Source organism: Peromyscus leucopus, chromosome 15 (genome assembly GCF_004664715.2).
Source record: "Peromyscus leucopus breed LL Stock chromosome 15, UCI_PerLeu_2.1, whole genome shotgun sequence".
NCBI lineage: Eukaryota > Metazoa > Chordata > Mammalia > Rodentia > Cricetidae > Peromyscus > Peromyscus leucopus.
The window spans coordinates 31,749,887-31,777,275 of NC_051076.1; the positions used below are offsets into that span (position 1 = coordinate 31,749,887).

General features: G+C 44.8%; 1 protein-coding gene and 1 long non-coding RNA gene across 2 annotated transcripts; one reads left to right on the forward strand and one right to left on the reverse strand.

Moving 5' to 3' along the window:
* Positions 1-2,123: 2,123 nt before the first annotated feature.
* On the reverse strand, positions 2,124-23,500 carry Aldh9a1 (aldehyde dehydrogenase 9 family member A1). Its single transcript, XM_028864360.2, has 11 exons — positions 23,276-23,500; positions 22,032-22,177; positions 20,043-20,172; positions 18,211-18,345; positions 15,503-15,699; positions 14,719-14,859; positions 11,498-11,686; positions 11,188-11,275; positions 8,298-8,439; positions 6,307-6,419; positions 2,124-2,772 (listed from the first exon to the last, which is right to left on the reverse strand). The coding sequence occupies exons 1-11, from the start codon at positions 23,442-23,444 to the stop codon at positions 2,669-2,671; spliced, it is 1,554 nt and encodes a 517-aa protein (XP_028720193.1). The 5' UTR covers positions 23,445-23,500; the 3' UTR covers positions 2,124-2,668.
* Positions 23,501-23,558: 58 nt separating this feature from the next.
* Positions 23,559-27,187, forward strand: LOC114690012. Its single transcript, XR_003734003.2, has 4 exons — positions 23,559-23,648; positions 24,942-24,993; positions 25,509-25,590; positions 25,742-27,187. It is a non-coding gene; the product is annotated as an uncharacterized LOC114690012 (long non-coding RNA).
* Positions 27,188-27,389: the final 202 nt, after the last annotated feature.

Below are 27,389 nucleotides of genomic sequence, written 5' to 3' on the forward strand. Positions count from 1 at the left end.
ATCGAGCTGAAGTGGCTACAAGGCTAGCAGCTACTACTGTACTTAGTACTGAGTGCTGTTCTCAACTCCAGCTGCCTACTCAGTTCACCTGGGAACCTTTTCAGATTCCAGATGCCCAGATCAATTAGCATCTCAGTATTTTAAATGCTCAATAGGCAGCTCTAATGAAGAGCCGAACTTGAGAACCAGTTCTCTCAAAGCACCGCCTGACAAGCTACAATGCCTCTGACTCAACTGAGGCTCTTACTAAAATGCAGATCTGATTGACAGGCCTGAGGTAGGTTGAGAGCCTGCAACTTTTAAGCAGCAGGTGCTACTGCTCCCTGGGACACACTGGGCAGCGCCTGCTCAAGCACTCAACACTTCAAGCCCAGGGAAGGAGAGTCAACAGGTACACAGTTTCAAGTAACAATGAAGTAAGAGGGATGTGAGAGGTGTATGCTGGTTACCTTGCCTTGGAACAAATGTTTGTGGTTTTTCCTTTATTTTATTTTATTTTATTTTATTTATTTGGTTATTTTTATTTTGTTTTTCAAGACAAGGTTTCTGTGTCGTCCTGTCTGTCCCGGAACTCACTCTGTAGACTAGACTGGCCTCGAACTCAGAACCACCTGCCTCTGCCTCCCAAGTGCTGGGATTAAAGGCGTGAGCCATCACTGCCTGGCTAGTTTGTGGTCTTAAGGTGTAAGGTGAATTTCTGAGACACGTGGTCTAAAGTTAAGAGGGAACAGCCTGAGAGAAAAGGGGAAAGTAGCAGAAAATGACGCCGCAGTGTGGATGGTGGTGATAAGGCGCGTGGGCTTTATCCTAACTGTCCCTGAAGCTACAGCAGGCCTCAGCAAGAACACACTGTAATCTGACCAAGAAAAGCTCACTCACTGTTGTCCAACTGCTTTGTCAACTGCCCCCCAACCTTGAAAAGACAAATAGGCCTTTGTATAAGAGAAAAACAAGGATTCAAAACGACTTCAAGGCAAATAACACCAGGAAAGGCTGACTTAACCATTCCGACTGTGCTGATGGTCCTAAGTCACCTGAGCGAGGACAAGAGAGGGAAGCCCAGTAGTGACAATTATCTCTAAATGCCACCTTCACTATGACTTAACTAGTCCCCAGAAAGCAGCTGTAGGTTTTTAGGGTAGGCCACAGCAGGGAAGGACGGCGTCAGGAAAGGTTATCATGCCTCAACTTCCCTCTGTCTGTCCTGTGCTTTTTCCTGTCCCATCCAGGCTTTAAGATGTGATGAGATTCAAATTAAGACTGCAAAAAGGCCGGGCGGTGGTGGCGCACACCTTTAATCCCAGCACTTGGGAGGCAGAGCCAGGTGGATCTCTCAGTTCGAGGCCAGCCTGGTCTACAGTGAGATCCAGGACAGGCACCAAAACTACACAGAGAAGCCCTGTCTTGAAAAACAAAGACTGCAAAAACATCAACAGTGTGATTGGTTTCAATTCACTGTCACAGTAGCATACAAGTAATTCATGTATTCTAAGAGCTCTTGTGATATTGTGCCCCCCAATATATTGTGCACCTTAATAAATTTATCTGGGGTCAGAGAACAGAACAGCCACTAGACAGACAGAGGCCAGAAAATGGTGGCACACACACCTTTAATCCTAGCATTCTTGAGGCAGAGATCCACCCGGATCTCTGTGAGTTCAAAGCCATACTGGAAACAGCCAGGCATGGCGACACACACCTTTAATCCCAGGAAGTGATGGCAGGAAGCAGAAAGGTATATAGGGTGTGAAAACCAGGAACTAGAGTCTTGTTAAGCTTTTAGGCTTTTGAGCAGCAGTTCAGCTGAGATTCATTTGGGTGAGGACTCAGAGGCTTCCAGTTTGAAGAAACGAGATCAGCTAAGGAATTGACAAGGTGAGGTTGGCTGTGGCTGGTTCTGTTTCTCTGATCTTTCAGCATCACCCCAATACCTGGCTTCAGGTTTGATTTTATTAATAAGACCACTTTAGATACGTGTTACAGGTTCTCTTCCGTTGTAGGACAGCAGGCTGCAGTGCAAGGACCGGGGATGAGCATTTGCTGTAGGATAACGGGATGACAGTGTTTGCTGAGGCATCAGCTACCTTCTCTCTAGTCAGGTTTCTCAATGAAATGACAAAAACTCAGCTTTTGTAATAGATTTATTATGCATGTGTATGATACAGGGGAGGGGCACACCACCTTTATGTGAGCCTGGGGATAAAACTAAGGTCATCAGGCTTGCCCACTGAGCTAACCAAAAACAAAAAAAAAGCTTTTTAAATGCCAATGAAATCACTTTTTCTACAAGTATTAAGACTTTTCTGTCTCCAAATAAAAGCTTTCACCAGGAACCCAAGAAGGAAGGCATCTTTAGAGCAAACTAGAAAGTTGCCATTGTTGGTGGGATAGACAGTGTACAAGCAGAGCTGCGGCCTGCCTGTTCTGAGCGGTGTGTTACTAGGGTTTACAGACCTCATAGGGACTTATGGGAAGAACAAGTTCCCTGGTTAGTGTCTGAAAGGCACTTGTGCACATTTGCAATTGGGAAGGATGACTGCAAGATAGAGGGCAATACTGACCCATTCTCTCATCCTGAATGACCCAAAGTCTGCATGGAAGAAGCTATTCAGTTATACAGCTGTAAGGACAGCCAGCTCATTCCACAGCCTGACCACAGGAACAGGATTCACTCATTTTCAAAAGGTGACTCCACATCACCCATTTCCACATACACCGTCTTGAGCTGTGAATAGTATTCAATCGTCACGCGGCCGTTCTCTCTGCCAAATCCTGAAAAGAAGAGACGGGGTCAGGGTGAACTGGTCACTACAGAGGTATGAGGTCACACACCTCAAAGGCAGGCTCTGCTGGTCAAGGTGGGGAAGCATGTCCTCAGACCAGTTCTATGGAGCTGAGTACACAGTCATTTCTTACCAGCAGGGAGTCCTAACCTCAGGTGCCTGCTACTCTGGGTGAACATCTGAAAAACATTCAGTCTCTTTAACGAAACTCGTTAAAGGCAGGCAGTATAGCTCAGTGGGTAGAGTGCTTGCCTACCAGGCACAAAGCCCTGGGTTCCAGCACCACATAGCCTGGGCATAGTATCACCCACCTGTAATCTCAGCACTTCACACAGAGAAGGAGGCGGAAGGTGCTGCGGGCCGCAGGAATATCATAAGAACTCAGCTGGTTATGGCAAAGTCACTACCTGGAGGAATCAGGGAATTCCTCCAGAGGAAGCCAAATCCCAAGGAGTTTTTGGTGTTACTTGGCTTGTTATATATCAGCTGTATTCTGTTATGAAAATCATGTGTGCCTTCCTAGTTTTCCCAATTGATTTTTCCCTAAGAAGGGCTAACAATGTGGACTGATTACTCTCTGGACATACACATTCCAGGCATTTGGAGAACAGCCTCAGGACAGGCTTTCTCTGGAATCAGATATCTCCCCTAGCCACTTTCAAGGACTAAAGGAGACATCACCCAGGTGGTCACCCAATTTCCGAGGACTAACAGTGATAACAACCCACAGGCGAGTCTCCTGACTTAAGGTAAATTCCACAAGGGGACACCACCTAGGTCAGGTAGACATTAAGTAATAGCTTTACACAATTTAGCTCAGACCCCTCCTTTCTTACAGCCTTACTAACTTTATAGACCACTAACTACTTACCTAACCACTTCTAGGAATATTTAGATAACCTTCTGTGTTCACAGCTATGCTCAGCCAGAACTCCTAGTTCAAGCCTCCCTGTAATTATCATCATTGGCAGCATCCGGCCAGGTGCATCCCCAGACAGAGGAAGTACCTTATCAGAGATACCTCTGTACTCTCTAAGAACAGACTTAAGCATCCAGGCTACCTGTTTGAGAAGGCCTGGTGGATGTGCTAATTAAGCTCTTCTTCCTCCTTTCCCAAATCTTACCTCTAGTTCCAGATCTCCCTTTAACTATCACCAGAGGCATCTAGCTGTGCACAGGTTGCCTAGAGACTGAGCACACTTTCCCCCACCCTGCAGAAAAACGGCAGACAGCTTGGACAGATAGGAGCCACAGGAGAAAAGAAGACAGTTTTATTTTCTCCCATTGACCTAGCAACTTATAGATTTTTAACATCTTTTACCAAACACATTTAAGATTATAGTTGTGCACGTAAGATCCCTCTTCTTAGATATTACCCATATTTAGCCTTTAGTTAATTCATTAGTCACTTTCCCTTTGGGTCACAAATGGTAATTAACAACTAGTGCCCCTCTTTGTAATTCTTATCAACCCTCCATTTGATCCTGATAGCGGACAATCACTGCCTGAGGAAGTTCAGGCTGAGTGTCCTGGGTGGAGGGGAGGATTGTGATTTTGGGGAGATATATAACTGTATAGTAGAGGACAGAGAAGAGAGAAGAGAATGGAAGAACTAGATGGGTAAGAACTTGGAAGGAACAAACTGAGATGGGGAAGAAGTAGATTGAAGGGCTACAGGAGAGTACTAGAGGAACGAGATGGAAGATGAGGAAGAGCCAGATGAGAGAGAAGGAGACGGAAGAGGAAATGATATGGGAAGGAACAAGATGGATGAGAACCTAGAAGGGGCAGAACTAGATGAAGGAATTAAGATAGAACTTAGAGGAGATCGCAGACAAGTGTAGAGAGAAATCAGGCTAAAGATGACCTAAACATGAGAGCAGAATATAAGCTTGTAACTGTCACAGAATAACAAAGTATATGGACTAAGGAGTTTCATGTACATAGATTCATTTCTTTTCATCAAAGATTAATTATCAGCTGGTTGTAGATTCTTCCCGGGCCCTGGGAGGGGACTATCGAGGGGCTGGACCCCCGAAGTCCACGATAGGAAGGGTCTGTTCAACCCTGCTCCACTACATAACGAGTTCAAGGCTAAGCCTGGATCCATGAGACTGTGTTCTTCCTCCCCCACCCCCAGCCCTGCAAAAAAACAACGAAGCAGCTCACTGAAAGCAGCCTCCAGACAGTAATCCACCAGACAGCCCTGGAAAGCAGTGTTCACTTCACACTTGACTCCTATCAAGATTCATCAACCTTTAAAATGTGCAACGAGCATACTTTCACTTCCTTGATGACTCAGGATCCCCACATACTGCCCAAAGCCTAATGAATAATGTGTGAGAAAGACAGCACCCCCATGCTTGGACTGTGTGCTGTATCCTGGCTCACGCCCATGGCAGGCTAAGCATGAGGCCAGGCACTCTGAAGATCTAGCCATCTCTCTCTCATCACACACTGTTCACTGTTGTGCTACTCAAAAGAAAGGAAAAAAGAAAACTGGCCTCAGGGCCCCCCTAAGGCCTAAGCCCTGTATTGAAGTTAGCTACTAATAAAATAGCACCTTGACGTCTACTTGCATCATGCACGTGTGCAGCTGCTCCGTGTACCACACTGAGATGCGGAGGACTAGTGGGATATCACTGGAGAGTGCAAGGATAATGCTGAGTATCAGAGAAGACTGTTGGCCGGCGGTGGTGGTGCACACCTTTAAACCCAGCACAGCACTCAGGAGGCCGAGCCAGCCTGATCTCTGTAAGTTCGAGGCCAGCCTGGTCTACACAGTGAGATCCAGGACAGGCACCAAAACTACATGGGGGAAATTCTGCCTCGAAAAAACAACAACAAAAAGACTGTCAACACCCACCATCACATCAGTGCTCCTAATATTAAGGTGGCCAAAGGTTATGGTTCGGACTCTCAAAATTGTGTTCAAACCAATTTTTAGTTTAAATGAAAAAACATCTGGCATCTGGGAAATAAATGAATACAGGTACCAGAATACAAAGAAGGAACCTCAAAGTGCTTGCCTCAAACCCCTGACACACCAGACCACACATCTGCAGGGACAGAAATGAATGAGCAGTAGTAGTCACTTAGGGAAACATTCTGTTGCCATGCAGAACAGATGAATGTCCAATTAAGAGAGTTTATAAATTTGGGTCCCAAAGAGAAAAATCCATAATGTAGGCTTTCTGGAATACGACTTCAGAAGCACCTAAGCCCCTACTGATGGGTATACCTGATAGGGATCCCCTGCAGAAGTGTTTAATGCTCAGAGCAATCAATCCAACACTAGAGAAAAGGCAATGCTACCCACAAGACACACCTGGAGATTTATATCAGCCATCCACAAGCCATGCTACACAGAAGAACCTCCTGGAGGTGCCTGGCCCGCATTCCAGTGAGGCTGGCGAGGACTGAGGCTGTGCTAGTAACAGGCTGAGACACACTGGGGTAGCAGTACTGGCTAGGATGGTAACCCTGGAAAATCTGGTTGGTTTGTACATTTCCACCTCCTCACCTGACTTCTTATATCCACCAAAGGGCAGCTCCACCGGACTGACGTTGTAGTTGTTAATGTAGCATGTTCCCACCTGAAGCTGAGCCGCCACTCTGTGAGCCCGCTGGATATTCCTGTGAGGGAGAAGATAGTACTGGTTATTCACAGTTCAAGCAAATTTCACAAGAAATGTCAGAGTATAAACTTGAAGGACCTGAAATCCCGCCAAACTGTTTCTTCAAACTGTTTAAAACCCTTTCATCACCCAGGCAAAAAAGAACCCGATTGAAAGATCTATCAAATAAGCAGCACAAAGTGCCACCACTCAACAGTGTTGGAACAACCACACCTCACACAGGCTTTACATAAAGGTGGAGCCCTTACACCTACACAAGCACGCACTTACACGGAAAGCAGATCTGAAAACTGTACAACTATCAGAAGTATGGAAATACCATCTCCGTGATCCTGGATTAGACAAAGCCTCCTAAAGTATGACCTCACAGCCAGGAGGATGCTGAAACCGAAACATGCTAACAAGGGCTAATACAGGTATGGAGAAATCATGTTTGTAGGCGCATGTGTGCCACAGCACATGTGTGGAGGCCCAAGAACAACTTCTGAGTCAGTTCAAGGCCTGCCTGGGCTACAGAGCTATGTCATGGCCGTCTTTGGCAATATAGAGCACCTAACTCAAAAAGTAAGCTGGGTGGTGGTGTACGCCTTTAATCCCAGCACTCAAGAGGCAGAGGCAGATGGATCTCTGTGAGTTCAGGGCCAGCAAGGGTTACAGAGTGAGTTCCAGGAAAGGTGCAAAGCTACACAGAGAAACCCTGTCTCAAAAAATCAAAAATAAATAAATAGTTAAAAAAAAAAAAAGGACTGGTGATGCTGGAGATGGAGATACACGGCTCAGCATAGGATGCTTGTTTAGTATTATAAGGCCCTAGGTTTAATCCTTAGTACCCCAACATACACACACACACACACACACACACACACACACACACACACACTTAACCCAGTCTCCAAATCAGAAAAGCAGAGCCCAAAGGGAAGCAATCATATGAGGGCCAGCTTCAAAGCACTTCCATGGAAAGAAAACTCGGGCCTGCCTTCCCAAAGGCACAGCATCTGCCCGTGGTATCACCAAATGCTCTGCACTCTCAGTGAAGCCTTAGAAAACCACCTTCCCAGGCCAGGGACTAATCAAAGTTCGCATACCACCTGGAGATTCGCAATCTTTTTTTCCTCCTTCTTTGTTTTGTTTTCTTGTACTGTGGTCTCACTATGTAGCCCAGGCTGGTCTTAAACTTATGGTCCACCTGCCTCACCCTTCTGCTAGGGGTTATAGACATATACCACCACATCCAGATTGCTGGGGTTATAGGCACATACCACCACATCCAAACTGTTTTCAAAGAAGTTTTATATCAAAATCATTTTTTAATCTCTATTATAGTGGTTAACATTTATGTATGAAGATATTAATGCTGATATCACAATATTTAAAATTGGAGCAACATCATAAATATGCAGCACACTAACAAAGTCTATGTGAGTTACAATGCACACAAGTTAGGAACTACTACATTGCACTAAATATACTGTATTTGAAGAACAATGTCCAGTATGCATAGTTAAAAGTTTTCTAAATTTCTTGATGTGAATGTTTTCGATATCTAGCCCAAAGCTTTACATAGATCAGCATCTTAAATATTCAATGAAAGAATAAAGCCAGAACTTTCATTAATAAAGTTTAGAGTTCAATTTAAACTCCATAGCAGTGTAGGGTCCTCTGGCCATTAATGAAAAACTGTAAAATGCAGCTTTGGCATCTTCTGAATTAAGAAGCAAACAGACTTAGAGGGGTGTACCTCGATTCGGTCTTCAGCATCATGAAACAAAAACAGAGATGCTGATGGCACTAATGTCAGCAAAGGAAGGAAGAATAAGAATGATCAGATGCCCAGGAAGACACCAAGAGGCTGGGGGTGTCCTAGTCCACATACCTGGTAAAGACACCAGCCGCCAGTCCATAAATGGTATCATTGGCCCGCTCCAGAACCTCCTCTTCATTTTCAAATGATAAAATGGACATAACTGGTCCAAAGATCTCCTCTCTCACACAGGTCATGTCATCTGTGCAATCAGCTACCAACGTTCAGAAGGAAACAAATGACAGTGAGGGGAGCATCGTCTCATTTACCCAAAACACATTATCTGCAGTAAACAGTGAAACACGGAGCTCTAGGGGAAAAAGCTTCAGAAGGGTATAGCCACCATGAATATTAATCAGGCCTTCCTTCTGTATGGCAATTTGGTAATACATATTCGAGTGTCATCCTCTATGTAATTCCAAAATCACTTTTTAGAGTTCCTAAGGAAGTATCCAGTGAGGGAAACAGGTTTACTTACAAACATCTTCACCACAATATTACTTATAATGATGAAAGCTGGAAGCAACAAACTAAACATCCAAAGAGGAAACAATCACACAACCTAAACACACCCTAACGATGAGCTTTTATAAAGCTTCTAAAAGCAATGTTTTTGAAGAAAACATTAAGTTGATGCTCATAAAATACTCGATGAAAATGACCCAAAATTACATCCATCACATATCTGTTAAAATGTTACATATAGTGTGTGTGTGCTGTGACAAAGTATGTGTGTATATGTACATATATGTGTATATATATATAGATATATATATAGATATATAGATATATGTGTGTGTGTGTGTGTGTGTGTGTGTGTGTGTGTGTGTGTGTATACGTGTATATATATTTGTTTTGTAAAAGTGTACTTAAATGTTCCTGGAAATAACTAATTCCCTAACATTAGTTCACACTTGAAATGTGAACTCTGCACTTAGCACTCAGAAGCACCAGTACTGAGCCCAGTGAGCAGCAAAGGAGGGAACACTGGCCTGCACCGTGTTTGCAGAGCTGCATGGGCGGACGACCTGCTTTGGACACTGTTAGACACTCCCGCCCACTATAGCCAGAGTCTAAAAAACAGCTAGGTCTAAAAAATTTAAATAATCATGGATTTACAAAGATGACAGTTCTAGAATCTCTTCAGAAGTGGTGGGGGGGGGTGGAGGGAGGGGAGGCTGCAGCTGGGGTGTACGATGAGAGAAGAATAAATTGAAGAAAAAAGGAAACAAAATCTCTTCAGTGGCGGATTAGACGCTGCCCTGGACACAGCGCACAGTATCGGTGCATTACAGACACCTGTACTTCAAGGACAAGCCATAGTTAGATTGTATTCACGGATAGTCTGTCCTGTTCCAAGTCTTGGAAAACTAATAAGTTTTATTTAATTACTCAAAACAATAACCCAATCATCTCTGAAAACATTGTATCAGCTTCCAAAGGCTGGGGACACAAATGGCTCTGTGAGTCACGAGTTTTACGCTGGAGAGCTGAAGGGAATGGGTGGAAAAGGCAGCAGCGTGCCTGTCTGAAACACAGGCTAGTCCTTAAATCTCGAGCAAGTTAAAGACTGCTCTAAAGTTAGTCCTAAACTTCCTTGTGCATAAAAGTGAACTGTAGGTTTATTACAATGCACATCTCTAGGCCCCAGGCTCTCGGAGTGACAGTCAGAGGTCTACAGCAGAGACCAGAAATCTGTCTTAACAGGTTTTCCAAACCTCACATTAGAACACAAGCTAGTTTCCAGCATCCCAAGAGTAAAGGGTTAGCTCCCTCCTCTTTGCCTAGCTTCACAATCTGCATAAAGTCTAATTGTAAAGTGCATGTTCTGGGTAGAAAGTCTATACTAGTTAGAAATACACAAAAGGTAAGGAAAGGCACCTTAACCTCAGCATACTGAGACCTCACCATGCACACTTCATTCCTTCTTTTGCTTATACCTGCTCTCCAAAAGATTTGGAATAATACCACATACTTTATTGTCTGACCCATATAGTTCACTTAACAACATATAAACGTTCCCTATTTGTTACTCATTCAGCTACAATTAACCTGGTCCATGGTATGGATGATGGCTCATAGCTTTTCAATGTCAGTGGCTATTTCCTTAGGCTGTTGAAAGGTAACACCACTACCAACTGGTGGAATCAGCTTAACTGCTAAGAAGGAATTATGTAAGATTTATAGGTTTTGCTTAAAGCCTGTAAAACAACCAATATTTGTACAAAAGGTCCTAACAAAAAACTGTAAATGAGACTGATGAAAGCAGTGTTTAGATGGGCACAGTGGTGCTTGCCTTTAATCCCAGCACTCAGGAGGCAGAGACAGACAGATCTCTGAGTGTTCAAAGCCAGCCTGGTCTACATAGAAAGTTCCAGGCCAGACAGAGTTACACAGTAAGACCCTGTCTCAAAAAGAAAAAAGAAAAACAAAAAAAGAGCAGTGTTTATAATAATGGGTACCTCTGAGGCAGGAAGGAGGCAAGTGGGTTTAAGAAAGATACCCATGTACACTTGACTGTCCAAAGTAGAGTTTTAAAAGTGAAACAATGTACTAAAACTTAATAAAATTACATCTGACACATTGGTTTTATTATACTGATATGTTACTATGTTACAGTTCAAAGGAAAAGCATGCTTTACATTACTGAGGAGGGTTTTTTGTTTGTTTGTTTCTTTAAATCAAACGTATTTGGAGGGGTGGTGTTTTGTTTTAAAGCTCATTCCAAGAACAAGTGTCTCCAGTACATATATAGTACATAAACCAATACATATGGTTGCCCTAGAGGAGGGGTACCTAGGGGATTTCAAGAATAATGAAGTAGTTCTACTTCTTAAACCTGGGCAGTGGAACCATTCAATCTGCCAACTCTCACTCTACGACGTTACATAGTTCATAAATACTCATTTCTAACTATCTACCATTTAATTCAGGTCATTTAAAAGCAAACAAGAAGACATACTTAAAATGCAAGGTGTCATGTAAAATCCATGTTTTAATTTAGGATCCGTCGGTACGTACGGCTTTCCACCATAGAGCACGGTAGCACCCTAAGTGAAAAAGAAAAGTCAGGCATCTTCTGTGTTGAACACACGACCCCTTAGGTGTCCCCACAAGGCAGAAGGTAGCCTGAGCAAATGCACACAGCATTTACCCTCCCAAAGCAGAACATCATGGATAATAACCACCAAGGTAGACGTAGAGAAGGGCATGGGGCAAGGAGCCAGGACATGACCCTCCCCCTTCCACCCCAGCTTCCCTTCACTTCTCACCTGCTTCTTTGCTGACTTTATAAACCCAAGGACTCGTTCCAGATGTGGCTCATTGATGAGTGGGCCCATCCTTGTATCTTCCAGAAGGGGGTCTCCAATTTTTATCTTTTCAGTCTGCTCTACAACTTCTTTTATAAATTTATCAAGAATTGTCTTTTGCACAAACACTCTAGTGCCATTACAGCAAACCTAAAGGAAAGATAAGACGTAAGTTTGTGTGTGGGATGGGAAAAAAAATGAGGAAAAAACATCCCAAACTTTCAATGAGTCATGATCCATTTTTTTACTATTTTATTTTATGTATACTGATGTTTTGCCTGCATGTCTGTGTGCCATGCGTGTGCCTGGTGCCTGTGAAGGCCAGAAGGCAACCGAGTTCCTGGACCTAGAGTCACAGATGATTGTGAGCCACCATGTGGGTGCTAGGAATCAAACCCAGGTCCTCTGCAAGAGCAGCCAATGCTGAGTCACCTCTCCAGCCCTACAACACTTTTTAAAGAATATTTTCACTTCTAAAAACTGCCCACAGTAATTAGGAAGGATCACATATGACTGGGGACACACATCCCACAGGTCTGATCTGCCCTTGAACGGAAAGGTTAATTCTTACTGATGAAATTGTCTTGAGACCACTAAAGGGCTGCAGGCCCAGAGTCCACTCTCTGCTGCAGTTCCAGCTGCTCACTCGGAGGGGAGCGTGGGAGGGGAGCGTGGGAGGGGAGCGTGGGAGGGGAGCGTGGGAGGGGAGCGTGGGAGGCGAGCGTGGGAGGCGAGCGTGGGAGGCGAGCGTGGGAGGCGAGCGTGGGAGGCGAGCGTGGGAGGCGAGCGTGGGAGGCGAGCGTGGGAGGCGAGCGTGGGAGGCGAGCGTGGGAGGCGAGCGTGGGAGGCGAGAGGGGACCGAAAAGGAATGGGCTTAAGAGCTGTAGTCTTGAGCCCAATTTTGAAAATGGAACATCTGAGTTAGTGTCATCTCTGAAACTGTACATAATCAGTGCTTACTCATTCTCACGCAAATGAACATGAGAACTATTCAAATACCACACACACACAGTAGAACAGAGAGCTAGGTCCCAGAAATTGAAGATCCCTATGAAGTTAAAAGGCATGATTTCCAGGATATATTACGAGAAAAATGGTGCTTTGAACCGGATACCTTTTGTGAACGAAAGTAGAGGAAATAGAAATATACCAATATCTGGTCATTTTCTTCAAAGAGCAGAATGGGAAATGGGTCCGAGTCGGGAGGAGGAATGACAACAGGTAAGAGGAATGAGGAGTTACAGTTCTGAGTGTGGCTCTTCAAAAAAAATTCTGACATTCGGAACTATGTTCATGTTTTGCCTGATCAAAACAGATTTTTAAAAATCTTTATAGGACAGAGGAAAAGACACCTCAAATGAAATACAAACAGAAACCAAAGGACCCGCTATTCTAACTGAACATCCATAGTGAAAGCAGGGGACGATAAACTAGACCTAAGTAACTTCTGAACATAGCATTCAGTCTGTACAAGAAAAAAAAAAAAAAAAAAAGGCTGGGTAGTTAGTGGTGGCACATGCCTTAATCCCAGCACTTGAAACACAGAGGCAGAGGGATCTCTAAATTAAGAGGTCAGTCTGTCGGGAGGTAGAGCTAGGCCTGGTCTACAGAGCGAGTTCTAGGACAGCCAGGTGGGGCAAGACAAATACAAACAGCGTGCAGCTGTGTGTCTCACATACACACGGACATGCGCTCCCCAGCCCTGGCCGGAGAACTGTGAGCAACACGGACACCACAGTCGCAGTCAAGAGCCTGGCACCAAGATCTTAGTGGGTTTTTTTCCCTTGGCAGTACTGGGGTTTAAACTCAGGATCACAAAAATGCCAGGTGAGTGTTCTACCACTGAGCTACACCTCCAGCCCAAGAGCTTTGTTTCCAGATCTCACCACTCACTGAAACCAGGGCTGCCTAGACAAACGGCCAATTCCAGAGTTCAGGCGGAAAAAGAATGAGATGGGTCTAGAATACTTCAGTGTGCCAGAAATCAAAGAAGTCACTCAGGTTAAAGAGTTCAAACCAGGCGTGACGGCACATGCCTGTAATCCCAGCACTTGGGAAGCTGGGATCTCAAGGACAGCCTGGCTACACAGAGACCTTGTCTCAAAAAAACTCATAATGTATCCACTGATTAGCATGATACATATATCAAATTATCACATGGTACCACAAATATGTATAGTTTAGAGACAGGCTGGAGACATGGCTCACTCATTGCCTTGTTTTTTTGAAGATGGAGTATCGCTGTGTGGCCCTGGCTATCCTGGAACTTCCTCTGTAGACCAGGCTAGCCTTGAACTCAGATCTGCCTGACTCTGCCTTCCAAGTGCTGGGATTAAAGGTGTGCGCCACCACCACCTGGCTACATTTTTTGCTTTTGGAGAAGACCCACGTTCAGTTCCCGGCACCCACACAGTGGCTCACAACCATCCCTAACTCCAGTTCCAAGGGACCAAACTTCTCACTTGTTACCTCGCCATCAATGGCTTCAATGGCTTCTTTTGTTTCTGTGGTGTTATAGATCTCACCTCAGACGCTAAGGTAGGCAAGTACTCTACCACCATACTACAGCCTGAGTCCCTTCAGCTCGAAGGGACTTGTCCCAGGAGAAAGAAAATTACTATCTTTTACTAAGACATTAGTCAAACAAGTGGCCAAGTTTTAGTTTAGGGCTACAGATGGAAACAGTAAAAATCAACAAATTAACACCAATAGAGTACTAATCACACTATGCTTCCACAAAAGAATGTGGTTGTTGCCTACACTGAAGTGTTTGTTAGGAATCTTGTGTCTACAACTTTCAAATAGTTGAGGAAAACTTACTTCTTTTGTATTATGTATATAAACACATATCAGTTTCTGCAACAGTTCTCAACTTGTGGGTCATAACTCCTTTGGCAACCTCTAGCTCCAAAAATATCTACATTATGATTCGTAACAGTAGCAAAAATTGCAGTTATGAAGTAACAATGAAAATAATCTTATGGTTGGGGGTGACCCACACCAGGAGGAACTGGATTAAAGGGTCGCAGTGTTAGGAAGGTTGAGGACCACTGAATTAGAAGGATGTAGTACTCTTTGTACTATCTTTTTGTTCACAACTACCATGTAATTCCGTGTCTAGAGTGCTACTAGCTGGAGAGGAGGGGCCCTTCCTCCCCGGCCCTTCCAGGAAGAGGTCGTACCTGGCCTTGTGAGAGGAAGTTGGCCACCATTGCCCCCTTCACAGCGTTCTCCAGGGTACAGTCTTCGAAGATGATAAGAGGAGATTTGCCTCCAAGTTCCAAAGTGACGGGTTTGATTCCTTTAGCTGACATCTCCATGATCTACAGGACCAAATAAGGCACCCAGAAGTTTAGCATAAGTTAGCCTGCCTGCTAGGTCAACTCAACCTGAACCTACCACCAGGTCATTTTGGTCTGACAGAGCCCAGAACCTGTTCTCATGTGTACTGGGCCCTTCATCCACTTAGACTATTCTTTGGCAAAAGCTTCTGAGAATTTTCAGAACTTCACTTGAAACTCGGAAACAGGAGTTCATTGAAAACATATTGATAATTCACAGGATTCTTGCAGCCAGGAATTCTTTTTGCATTTTTATGTTTAAGGCTGTTCAGAACTTGGAACATAAATCCAGGTCAAAGTAATGAATCTGAAGTAACCTGAGAGAACATTCCTTCCTCTGTACAATATAGTTAACTCACCAAACGAGAGTACAGCGCAGCCCAGGCCCCAATCCGTCACACACATTGTCTCCTGAGGCAGGCGAGGAGAATTTCTGCCCCACCTGGCCTACCACAGACCACTCACACATGCCCTCTCCCCCTCTCCCTTGCATAGGAAAAGTAGAATCTCCTGGCCCATTCCCAACATAAACTAGGAAATTCAAAGTCTGCAAAATACAAAGTGGGCATGATCAGCTTTGCCGGACTTGGGCATTTGTGTCGAATGAAACTGGTTTCATCTGTACCTTTGCGCCAGTGGGCACGCTTCCAGTGAAGGAGACTTTGGCCACGTCAGGATGCTGACACAGAAACTGGCCTGTGGCAGCTCCCCCTTGCACCACGTTGAAGAGCCCAGGAGGCGCACCAGCTTTGGTATAGATCTCAGCCAGGAGCAAAGCAGACACAGGCGTGAAGGGAGAGGGCTTAAAGATCATGGCATTACCTGCAGAAAAGCAAATGCTCCTTTTAGACAAGACTAGACAATTCCAACCAGTTCCTGCTCTTCCACATTCACCAAAGATGTTATTAATAATAGAAATGGTTGGGACTGAAGCAATGGCTCAGTGGTTAAGAGCACTTGCTGCCCTGGCAGAGGTCTGGAATAGGTTTCCAGCACGCAAAGGATGGCTTATAACCAGCGCTAATTCCAGATCGGGGACCTAGCACTCTCTTCTGGTCTTTGCAGATACTAGTGGTGCGCGTGGTATATATATGTGTATATATATATTCAGGCAAAACACTCATACATTTAAAAATAAAGCTATATGCAGGGACACTTGGCTCAGTCTGGGAGGAAGGGACTGGACCTGCCTGGACTGAGTCTACCAGGTTGATCGCAGTACTCAGGGGAGGACTTGTCCTGGAGGAGGTGGGAATGGGGGGTAGGCTGGGGTAAGGGGAGGGAGTGGGAGGGGGGAGAATAGGGGAACCCATGGCTGATATGTAAAACTGAATGGTATTGTAAAATTATATATATATATATATATATATATATATATATATATATATATATATATATATATATAAAAGAAAAAGCAAGAAAAATACTGGTTAGGAATGCAAAGAGGAAGTGAGAAAAAAAACTGATAGAAATTCAGGTAGTTCTTCCTCAGTTATGCACAGAGCTCAGCCCTGTGGGCAGTCAACGGTTGTCCTTCTCACGTTGTGGAAGGTGGTGGTTTTGTGTGGTCCTCTCCAACACTCTAGCGTCCAGCTCCCAGCCCTTCCCCTCGAGTAAACTGCAAAGCTAACAGACTGTCTCACTAGGATGAGTTACCGGACGTGTTTCCAGGTGTTCATCTGATAACTATGATTTTACGTTTGGGGGAATTTAATCTTTTAACCTGAGATGAACCAGTAGCTACTGTATACTAGGAAGCTGTGCATCCCCCTTGCTGGTGTTTAGAGAGGACACTGGAGTGTGAAGAAATGTCGGGACTGCAAACAGTAAGCTGGACTGATTACCTAGTCAGATCTGAATCTGTGTGTCCTGTCTATCCCACTGCACTGCTACCTCATTGAGGAAGACATTTCTAGTCTCCAACAAGTGGCTATTGGTTTTGACATTGAGTTGCTGCTGTTCCCACAGCAACCACTTGTTATCAAAATAGAACGCTCCCATCACCTCGGGACTCCTTTCAGTACTGATTGCTTTACGTCTCCCCCTGCAAAGCCCTGTCCTCCCAGCTGCTGGCTCTTCAGTTCCTCCTTTGGTTGGAGTATTTCTCTTGACCTTGTATCAAACAGCCCCCATGTTCTGCAGACCCTCAGCCGGTATCCTTTATGGCGTGGGATCACATGCTAAGCCACTCACTGCCTTTTAGCACACATCAAGAACTTCTGATGGAGTCAAGAAGGAAGCCTCTAGGGGATGAAGGTGTGACTTTCTAAATCTGGATCGCATTTACTGCACAAGTGTGAACGTTTTGTGTTATTGTATTTGTTTGTGATTATCTTCTTGTTTTGGATGTATAATTTTGATCTGCATTTAGAGTAGTCACATAAAGCTTCTTTTAAAATTAATTTCAGAGCTGGGAAGGTAGCTCAGGTGTAGATTGCTCACGTAGCACATGTGAGGCTCTAGATTGGATGGCCGGCACTGCAGAAGGGAAAATCCAGTTGGAAATCAGTTGAGGTAAAGAAAAGCATTAATTGGAGGCTGGTGATGTAACTCAGTTGGTGGAATACTTACCTAGCACGTACTCAAAGCCCTAGGGTAGATATATATCCCTATTGCTGAGTCAACCGGATGTGATGGCCAGATCTGTAACCCTACACTCCAGAGGTAGATAGAGGCCAGGAGGACCAGATGTTCAGGGTCCATCCTTGGTTACACAGCAAATCCAGTGCAGCTTAGGGTACATAAACCATTATCTCAAACAAGGAAGATATAAAATAAATGAGTAAATATGTTAAAAGAGAATTGATTAAACACCTCAGATTGTTGTTATGAGATAGGAAATCACAAAATTCACCTCTGTTCAAGAAGGAAAGCAATGTAGTGAAAATCTGGGCTATAGCCTTATCTTGAAAAAAAAAAAAAGCTAAAATTAACTGTTTTAAAAAAGGACATTTTGTTTTCCCACATTGGGTTATCATGTATCAAGGTCTTTGTACATGGATTATCCCATTTAAAGCTTGCAACTTCAGTGTGAAGTAGGGATGATCAGTCTAATGTTATAACAGTTACAACTGAAGACCAGAAACTTTCATTTCAACACCAGAGTGCTGAATCAAAAAAGATAGCCTAGACTAAGCAGCCAGTTCCTACATCAGAAACAAATTGGATAGATAGAGGCATGACCTGTGTGTGTAACCTAAATGTTAAATCCCTTCAGAGGTAAGGCAAGGCAGGAAGAGGCCCACATCCTGAGATCTGACTGCCCTAAGGCAGGTCTTTCTGTCTGTGGAGGAATTGAGGATGACTCACTGTGGAGGAGTGACTTATTCTTACCACAGGCCAAAGCAGGAGCAGACTTCCAACAGGCAATCTGGAAGGGGTAGTTCCATGCTCCTATCCCCACACACACCCCGAGTGGCTCTCTTCTGGTATAGCCAAAGGATCCTCCTGGAAGTTGGATGTGCTCTCCTGGGGGTAAAACAGAGTAAGAAATGATGTAAGTCTATGCGCCCCACAATTGCACTACACAAGTTCATCCTACTCAATTTAATTCTCTAAGAATCTCCTGCAGGGGCCGGGCAGTGGTGGCGCATGCCTTTAATCCCAGCACTCGGGAGGCAGAGGCAGGTGAATCTTTGTGAGTTCAAGGCCAGCCTGGGCTACCAAGTGAGTTCCAGGAAAGGCGCAAAGCTACATAGAGAAACCCTGTCTCGAAAAACCAAAAAAAAAAAAAAGAATCTCCTGCAGGGGCTGGAGAAGGATCAGCAGTGAAAATCCCTGGCTGCTCTTTCAAAAGACCCAGTTCTCAGTACCCACATGGTGGATCACAGCCATCTGTTAATTCCAGTTCCAGGGGATCTTACACCCTGTTTTGGCCTCTGCAGATACCAGACATGCAAGTAGTACACAATATAAATGCAGGAAAATCACCCATACACATATAATTATAAAAAATAAGCCAAGGATGGTAGTGCATGCCTTTAATCCCAGCACTGGAGAAGCAGAGACAGGTGGATCTCTGTGAGTTCAAGGCCAGCCTGGTCTATGTAGCAAACTCCACCCAAGCAAGCCAAGGCTATATAACAAGACCCCATTTCAAAATTAAATAACATTAAAAATAAACAAAACAAAATCTCCTAAGTGCTACTATGGGAGTCTGTGGGAGTTCAGCCCCCACTTTCTTCCACCTTTCAAAGAACTCTTAGGTGGAGGAGAGAGGAATAAGATAGACAGACCTAGATGACGAGGAGAAAGACAGAGACACAGGATAGCTTCGGGAGGGCCTGGGTCAATACCCAACCGCCTCCAGGTTTATTCAAAGGGCTTTTTATAATATGAAAAGCAAAAGACCTCTCCCCTTGGCAAGATCAAAGCACATCATACAGCCAAGTGTAGACCCTTCCCAACACCTGGTAAACATGCCTGTGACAAAATCATCTCCTTATGCAGCCCTGCTGGGTAAAGCAAGCTCAGATTCTCTGACCTTGAGTAATTTGGGACCCCACACTACTGGGTAACTTAGATAAAATATGGAAATAAGAGGACAACTCATCAGCAGGGGAAGTCTGAGAACCCCAGAACCCTGGACTGCTCACATACCACACGTGGCTCAGGTGGGCTCTACCAACCATTCAACATAGACTGCTGGAAAATCTTGTTTGGGATGTTTCATTTACCTCAGGCTGGCCTCAAACTCACTACGTAGCTGAGGATGCCTGAAACTTCTGATCCTCCTGCATCTGCCTCCTAAGTTCTGGGATTACAGGTGGGCATCCCCACACTCAAGAGTATGCAGTATTTGGAACTGGACCCAGGGCTTCATGCACACTAGGCAAGTAATCCACCAACTTATCTACATTCCTGGCCTAGCCACGAACTGGATAACAATGGTAAGCATGATGTGGACTCTTACAAACTAGTGTTTCAAACCATTTGGTCTAAAGCTCAAGTTCAGTGCTGGGTGCTTTTCATGTACTATCTCACTGAATCTTTCAAACAGCCCAAGAAATTAGGTGTTATCCGCTCTACCTTAGCTAAGGAATGAGCAAGTAACTTAAGCCACCCCCAGCCGATAACAAGGAACTCAAGACTTTGCCCTTCTCCACCAGGCTCCAGCTCTTCTGCCCTCTGATCAGATGGTCACCCGAGGCCAGGCCAGGGCTCACCTGCCATGGATGCAGCCAGGCCTGCATAGTATTCCAGGCACTGCCAGGAAGTGTCAACATCCTGGCGGGCCTCAAATACGGACTTCCCGTTGTTGATTGTCTCCATGGTGGCAATTGCATCTTTCTGTTCCTTTGGGTAAAACAGAAAAATGGATTTAATACATACTATGATGTCTCAATACAGCCAGTGCTTAAAAAGAATGTGTCACTCAAGTTCTAAGCCTAGGAAAGGCTGGCACTTACAAGGAAACTTGACAGAATAATGGTGCGGCACTGGGAGATTAAAAACCCGCTGTCACAGAGTACTTCTCTTCCTTTATCAGGTGACAAAGATTAAGATCACAACCTCATTTCAGTGTAAGAAAATTAAAGTTTTAAGAACTAGTGTGTGTGTGTGTGTGTGTGTGTGTGTGTGTGTGTGTGTGTGTGAATAAGAATATATATATCTGAGCATGTATTCTGACATTTTTGCATGGCCCAGGCTATCTGAACAAAGAACATGGGCAGGCTAACTGAAGAGCAAAGGCCATGGAAGACAACTGCACGCCCTAGAGACCTTTGGAGCTATGTCTTACTCCTAGGGTCAACTGTTTATACTCCAGGGTGATAACTGTAGTGACCCTTTCCTCTCAGTCCCAGAGACTTGCTTGATAAGCAATTGATCTCAATACCTCCCCAGAAGAGGATGAATACAAGCATAAGAAACATTCAGGCCAGGCAGTGGTGGCGCACGCCTTTAATCCCAGCACTCAAGAGGCAAAGCCAGGCGGATCTCTGTGAGTTCGAGGCCAGCCTGATCCACAGAACGAGAGATCCAGGACAAGCACCAAAGCTGCACAGAGAAACCCTGTCTTGAAAAAAGAAACATTCAGATACACTAATTCCCCTGTGGTACAAACTGCACCTACAGGCCACTACATTTTGCTGTAATAAGCCTTTTTCTCTGATCTTCAAAGCCTTGTGTGTTCTATCAGAATACATGTGTGCACTGATACGTTGATATGTGTGAATACAGATATTTGGCATGCACACATGCATGCATGTGCGCGCGCGCGCGCACACACACACACTCTTTCTCAAGTGGGTTAACTCTCATACCCTTCAAGGTTTCTCACAGCATATTTACGACAAAGAAAAAGGAACCCTACATTCCCAAAGATTTAATTCATGTTTTGATGTATATCACTCTGAATTTTCTAAGTTTCTAGTAACGCTTTTCTCTAAAAACAAAAAGGATACCTGTGACTCTGAAATGTTCCTAGGCAATTAAGGTAGAAAACAAACCTGAAAGGTAGGCTGAAATATCATCAGGAGGAAAAAGAAAAAAAGAAACAAGCACCACCCCTGGCTGGTGAGATGGCGGAGTCTGTGAAGCGGCTGCTGTGCAAGTGTGAGGACCTGAGTTCCAATCCCCAGCTCCCACATACGAAGGCCAGCCACTCCCTCCCGCACCGCAGCCCCTCCCACACCGCAGCCCCTCACCCCAGCACCGCGGCCCCTCACCCCAGCACCGCGGCCATTTCCCCAGCACCAGGGAGGCAGAGCAGGCGGATCCCCGGAGCTCAGTCAAGCCAAAGTGATGAACTCCGGGTTCATTGACAGACACGATCTCAGAAATAAGGTGGACCGAGATCAAGGAAGACAACGGATCTCAACCTGTTCACACAACTGTACATACATATGCATACACCCACACAATCATGTACACACAGTACACAAATACATCTAAGTAAAAATAATTTAAATTAAAAAGTAAGCTACCAAGAGCACATTATAATTCAAAACAATTGGGGGGGGGGGGGGAAGCATGCCCAGAGAGCTGTCCAAGAGCCAAGGTCCCATGGAGCACTCAGTGGATACTTGTTTTACATACCAAGGTGTCTCCATTTCACAGAAATATCACAACCTAAAGCTGCATCAATGTTAACTGCAACTACCATCAGAACATTATGAGTGGGGTTTTCTAGAAAGGAATATATTGATACAAACCTTTATCATCCGGGCAGCCTCTAAAAGGACTTGGGCACGCTCCATGCCAGATTTTTGACTCCAGCTTTTAAAGGCAAGCATTGAATTTTTAACAGCCAGATCTACTTCCTTTTCTCCTGAACACTGTAAAGTAGCTATCACTCTGCCTATAAAGAAGCAAGAAGTCAGTTTTATCTCAAGAAGTTGCAACACATTTGAATTCTTTCTATCAACATTCTCTGGGGGATCCCTTTTGACTATGGTCTCATTTAGTTCTTTTTTGTTACCAGGAGTCCCTTTAAAGTCCAATACTTTAAAGTGGTACACAACACACATGCAGGCAAAATACCCACACACATATAATTTTAAAAATAAAAATAAGCGCCAGGCAATGGTGGCACATGCCTTTAATCCCAGCACTCGGAAGGCAGAGGCAGGCGGATTTCTGTGAGTTCGAGACCAGCCTGGTCTACAGAGTGAGTTCCAGGACAGGCTCCAAAGCTACACAGAGAAACCCTGTCTCGAAAAACCAAAAATAAATAAATAAATAAATAAAATAAAATAAAAATAAGCTAAGTATGGTGGTACATGCCTTTAATCCCAGCACTGGAGAAGCTGAGACAAGTGGGTCTCTGAGTTCAAAGCCAGCGAACTCCATGCAAGCAAGCCAAGGCGATATAACAAGACCCCGTTTCAAAAATAACATTTAAAAACAAATAAAACAAAATCTACGTGCTACAGGGTAACTTCGGTAAAATATGGAAATGAGGGAGCAATTCAGCAGTAGAGGAAGTCTGAGGACCGTGGAACCCTGGACTGCTCACCACATGTGGCTCAGGTGGGCTCTACCAACCATTCAATATGAACTGCTGGAAACATTTGTTTGAGATAAGTTACATTTACCTTAGGCTGACCTCAAACTCACTACCTAGCTCTCGTGATTCAAAACACACAGCTGAGGACGCTCCTGCAGGCCCAGGTCTGAAAACTCAAGATATCCACAGCTCCTGCACGCGACTCCTCTGCTCCAGACTTGTAGTTAACTGCTGACCTCCACCCGACTCCACCTCCCGTGCCATCTACCAGCTCCCGCTTTTCCAGAGCCTCCGCAGCACTCTGTGCTCCATGTTGCGGCCATGCAAGTCCAGCAACCCTTTGCAGAGAGCTCGGAAGGAGGACACGGGGCAGCAGACTCGGTGCACAGGCCCAAGGAGAGCCCGCCGGGTGGGCCCACTCCCTCCGCATCCAGCCCCGCGCTCGGTTACCAGTGGCCGGCTCGAACGCCTTCTCCGTGCCGCAGCTGTCCGCCGGCTCCACACGGACTCCGCCACGGTAGTTAAGCGGCTGCAACAGGACGAAGGTGCCAGTACTCATGGTGGCGACCACAGAGCGGACGAGCGAGGCCTGCCGGGGTCGAACTGCACAGAGAAACATGTATGGAGTGCGGAGCACTTAGGGAAGCCCCAGAAGATCACGCGCGGGACGGGGCGGGGCGGAGGGGCGGGGCGAAGGGGCGGGGTCGCGGAGGGGCGGGGTCGCGGAGGGGCGGGGCCGATGGAAGCAGGTGACCCTGGGCAAGTTTGAACTGCGAGAGGACCTGACCTGGAGGTGTGGTCCGTGATTGGGAGGGCGAGCAAGGTAGGCCCCGGAGAGGACGCTGGGAGGAAGGGGCAGCGGGAGGGGCGTGGTCACGTGTAGGCGTGGTCACGTGTAGGCGTGGTCATGGGGCGAATTGCTAGGGAGGACGAGTCGTGGGCCTAGGGTATCTTGGGCCCAGTCAGCATAGTTAAGGGAAATTGAGGCTGGGTGAGAGCTTCTGGGGTTGGGGACTGGGAGACCTCTGGCCTAGCTGAGAGCACCGAATACCATACCACCCATGTCGTCCATTCCAGATCCCCAAGAAGCTCCAGGAAGGAGAATGAGACTTCCTCTTGAGCCTGCAGGTTTTCGCAAAATTTCTGTCTTTCACCTACACAGCACCAGCACCGTATTAGGATATGTATTCTTCAGATTTAGTAAACTTTTGGTCACTTTTTCCAGCTCCTACCGCCACCCTGTCCTGCCAGGCCTTCCTGCCATGATGGGCTGTATCCTCAAACCGCAAACCAATAAAAATCCTTAGTAGTAACTGCCACAAGTGGCCTGGTTAGCAATACTCTTTTTCACTACTACTGAGATGTGTAGGTCTGGATCTTCAAATAGAAACAGAAACAGGGCCCAATCAGGAACACCTGGGGCCGAACTCAAAGGGCTGCCTTGGCTCTGGTCAGTCAGAAACAGATTGGAAACATGGGGCCTTTGTGATCAAGACTGAAGATCTCACAGGATCGCAGCAAGGAGGGCCATTGACTGGTACAGAGACCCGGCATCTCGTTTTATGGCCAGTCCTGTTTCCAGTATTCTGCCCGCAATCCCACATTGATTAATCACACTTTAGATCTTGTGATGTGTGCTTCAGAAATGTGACCATAGTATCTGTTGATCTAAACATGGCAATAAAAATGGGGTGTAACCCAACCTTACCGAAAGCCTCCGGCAAAATTTGCTCTTACTCTACCAGTTCCTGAAAGTCTGTATGAAAACTCTTTATATTGGCACCTGCTTTTAAGTCAGAAAAAGTTTTGAAACATCCTGAGTGGACCCCTGAGAGAAAATTTTAAGACTGTATAAATTTCCTAAGAATAATGGTCAATATTGATTGTCAACTTGATGAAATCTAGACTCATCTATAGGGGGACAAACTCCTGGGCATTTCTATGAGAGGATTTCTAGATTGGGTTAGATGAGATTCGAAGACTCATCCTAAATGTGGGCAGCCCCATTCCATAGGCTGGGTCCCAGGCTGAATAAAAAGGAGATAGGAAACTGAGTATTATTAGTGTTCATTTCTCTCTCTGCTCAATGTGACCAAACACCTCACTGTCCTGCCAGGCCTTCCTGCCATGATGGACTGTATCCTCAAACTGCAAACCAATAAAAATTCGTAAGTTGAGAAGTAACTACTACAGGTGGGCTTGTTAGCAATACCCTGCTAAGCATTGGGGAATGTTGTTTGTTTTCACTCTTTTCTCTTTTGGGGGGCCCGCCACCCAGCTCCCAAATAAATCACACATGGAGGCTTATTCTTAGTTACAAATGCATGGCCTTAGCTTGGCTTGATGCTAGCTAGCTTTACTTAACCCGTCTACCTTTGGCCTCAGGGGTTTTTATCTTTCTCTATTCCTACATACCTTTATTTCTTACTCCATTGCTGGTTTGTGTAGCTGGTTGGCTGACCCCTGATGTTCTCATTCCTTAATCTTTTCTCCACCCCTATTTTGCCTTCTATATATTCTCTCTGCCTGCCAGCCCCACCTATCCTTTCTCCTGCCTTGCTATTGGCCAATTCTTTATTAGACCATCAGGTGTTTTAGACAGACACAGTAACACAGATTCACAGAGTTAAACAAATGCAACGTAAACAAAAGTAGCACACCTTAAAATAATATTCTGCAACAGGGGAAGCCACAGAGGTTCATCCTGAGAATTCACACGGAAGACCATGAGAGCTCCGAGAGCAACAGACGAGAAGCATCCTTAGGTGGGTGCATGTTGTCGGGCAGGCATTTGGGTAGAAAGATTTGATGGGGGAGGGGAAAGAGGAGCTGCAGAGACAGCCTATCCAGAAGGGTACTTAAAGCCAAGCTGGGAGGGGAGCACTAAATCACCTCACTTCTGTGTTTCCTCCCTAGATAACTGGAGATAAAGAAGAAATATGACTTGATCACCTTCCCCTCTCCAGACCTCCCAAGGAGAAGAAAGTCCTTGAGAATCCATCTTGTCATTTAAGGCCGTTCTTCTCCCCAACTCCCAAGCATACTGGTGTCAGGCAATTTATTGTTAGGGTTCAGTTTCACATTAGTTACACTCTTACACACACACACACACACACACACACACACACATACTTTTTTTTTTTGGTTTTTCAAGACAGTTGCTCTGTGTAACAGTCCTGGATGTTTTATAACTCACTTTGTAAAGCTGGCTGGTCTCGAACTCACAGAGATTTACCTGCCTCTACCTCCCAAGTGCTAGGATTAAAGGGGTGTGCCACCACCACCCAGCCACACACACACACACACACACACACACACACACACACACTTTTATTCCCTGAACACTAATGACTATCACTCTTATTTTTCCTTCAGTAAGCCAGAAAACTCTTCACAAAGAAATACAGCGAGAAGAAAAAGATCATCCAAAATCCTCTTCCTGACCATTTTCATAGGCATTTTTCTTAAAGCAGCTTACATACTGAATTCCATGTTAGTATGAGTGTCTTCACTTTCTTCATATATAGAAAATATAACTTTCTTATTCAGGGCTTAGTAGGTTTCCACCCAGCCCATCACTGGCTCAGGTCCTACATGAATATTTGTTGAATGGGCAAATGAACAGTAACTGAAACCAGAGCTGTTACAGACCTGAAACACCTGTTAAGACCTGAACCCACCACTCTAGTGACGATGTCCTCTGATGTCGGTTAGGCCTTTCTAACTTGAGAAGACTGTCTTTTTATTTTCAGCATATATGGTACTGATCCAAAAGTTGGGAAACACTGTGTAACTGTTATTATAAGAGCAACACACACACTTGGAAGGCAGAGGCACTCCAAGTCTCTGGGATTTGGAGGCCAGCCTGGGCTACATACTGAGTTTCCAGGATAGCTGAGTCTACATAATGAGACCTTATCTCAAAAAAATACATAAATAAACCAAAACAATTTAACAAGAGCAATTTCCATGGTTTATCAGGCTGTCCTGGTTTGTTTTTGTCCAAACAAAATTCAGAGTCATGCACTTTGGAATTCGATCTTAGAGCTGATTATAACCTAGAAACGGCAGGCAGCTCCCAGAAACATTTAGAACACCTGTGTTAGCTGAGGGAGCAGGAACTACAGATAAAATTCCTTTTATCTGTGCTAGATAGAGCCATAATTGCCCATCTCAGCGTTTATTCTAGAATGAAGAACTTTAATTATCTAAATTTATGTGTGTTTGTATATAATTAGTTAAAAACAAAATTTTAAAAGTTAAGCAAGTACTTACTGCAATTTTCTAAGTGCACAGTATTTCAAAACAAGTTGCATAAGAAATAAACTTCATGGTCACTGCAATAAAAAAATTAAAGTATGATTATTTTTGGGTGTTGCTAATTGAACCCACTTGTCCAACAACCCACATGGCCTCCTACATGTTAGGCAAATGCTCTGCCAGAGGTATCTACCTGGCCCTTAACCATATGTGTGGATTTTTGTTTGTTTTTTGTTTTGTTGTAACTTATTAATATATTTTTGGTTTTTTGAAACAGGATCTCACTATCCAGGTCTCATGCTCC

What these genes read in the sequence shown, in the direction of transcription:
- Aldh9a1 (XM_028864360.2), bottom strand. Translation starts at nt 23,444, where the DNA reads ATGTTTCTCTGTGCAGTTCGACCCCGGCAGGCCTCGCTCGTCCGCTCT. An exon ending in GCGTGCCCACTGGCGCAAAG is followed by an intron (nt 14,860 to 15,502) that starts GTACAGATGAAA and finishes TTGGTCCTGTAG; the next exon opens with ATCATGGAGATGTCAGCTAA. An exon ending in ACTTCCTCTCACAAGGCCAG is followed by an intron (nt 11,687 to 14,718) that starts GTACGACCTCTT and finishes TCTTTCCTTTAG; the next exon opens with GTTTGCTGTAATGGCACTAG.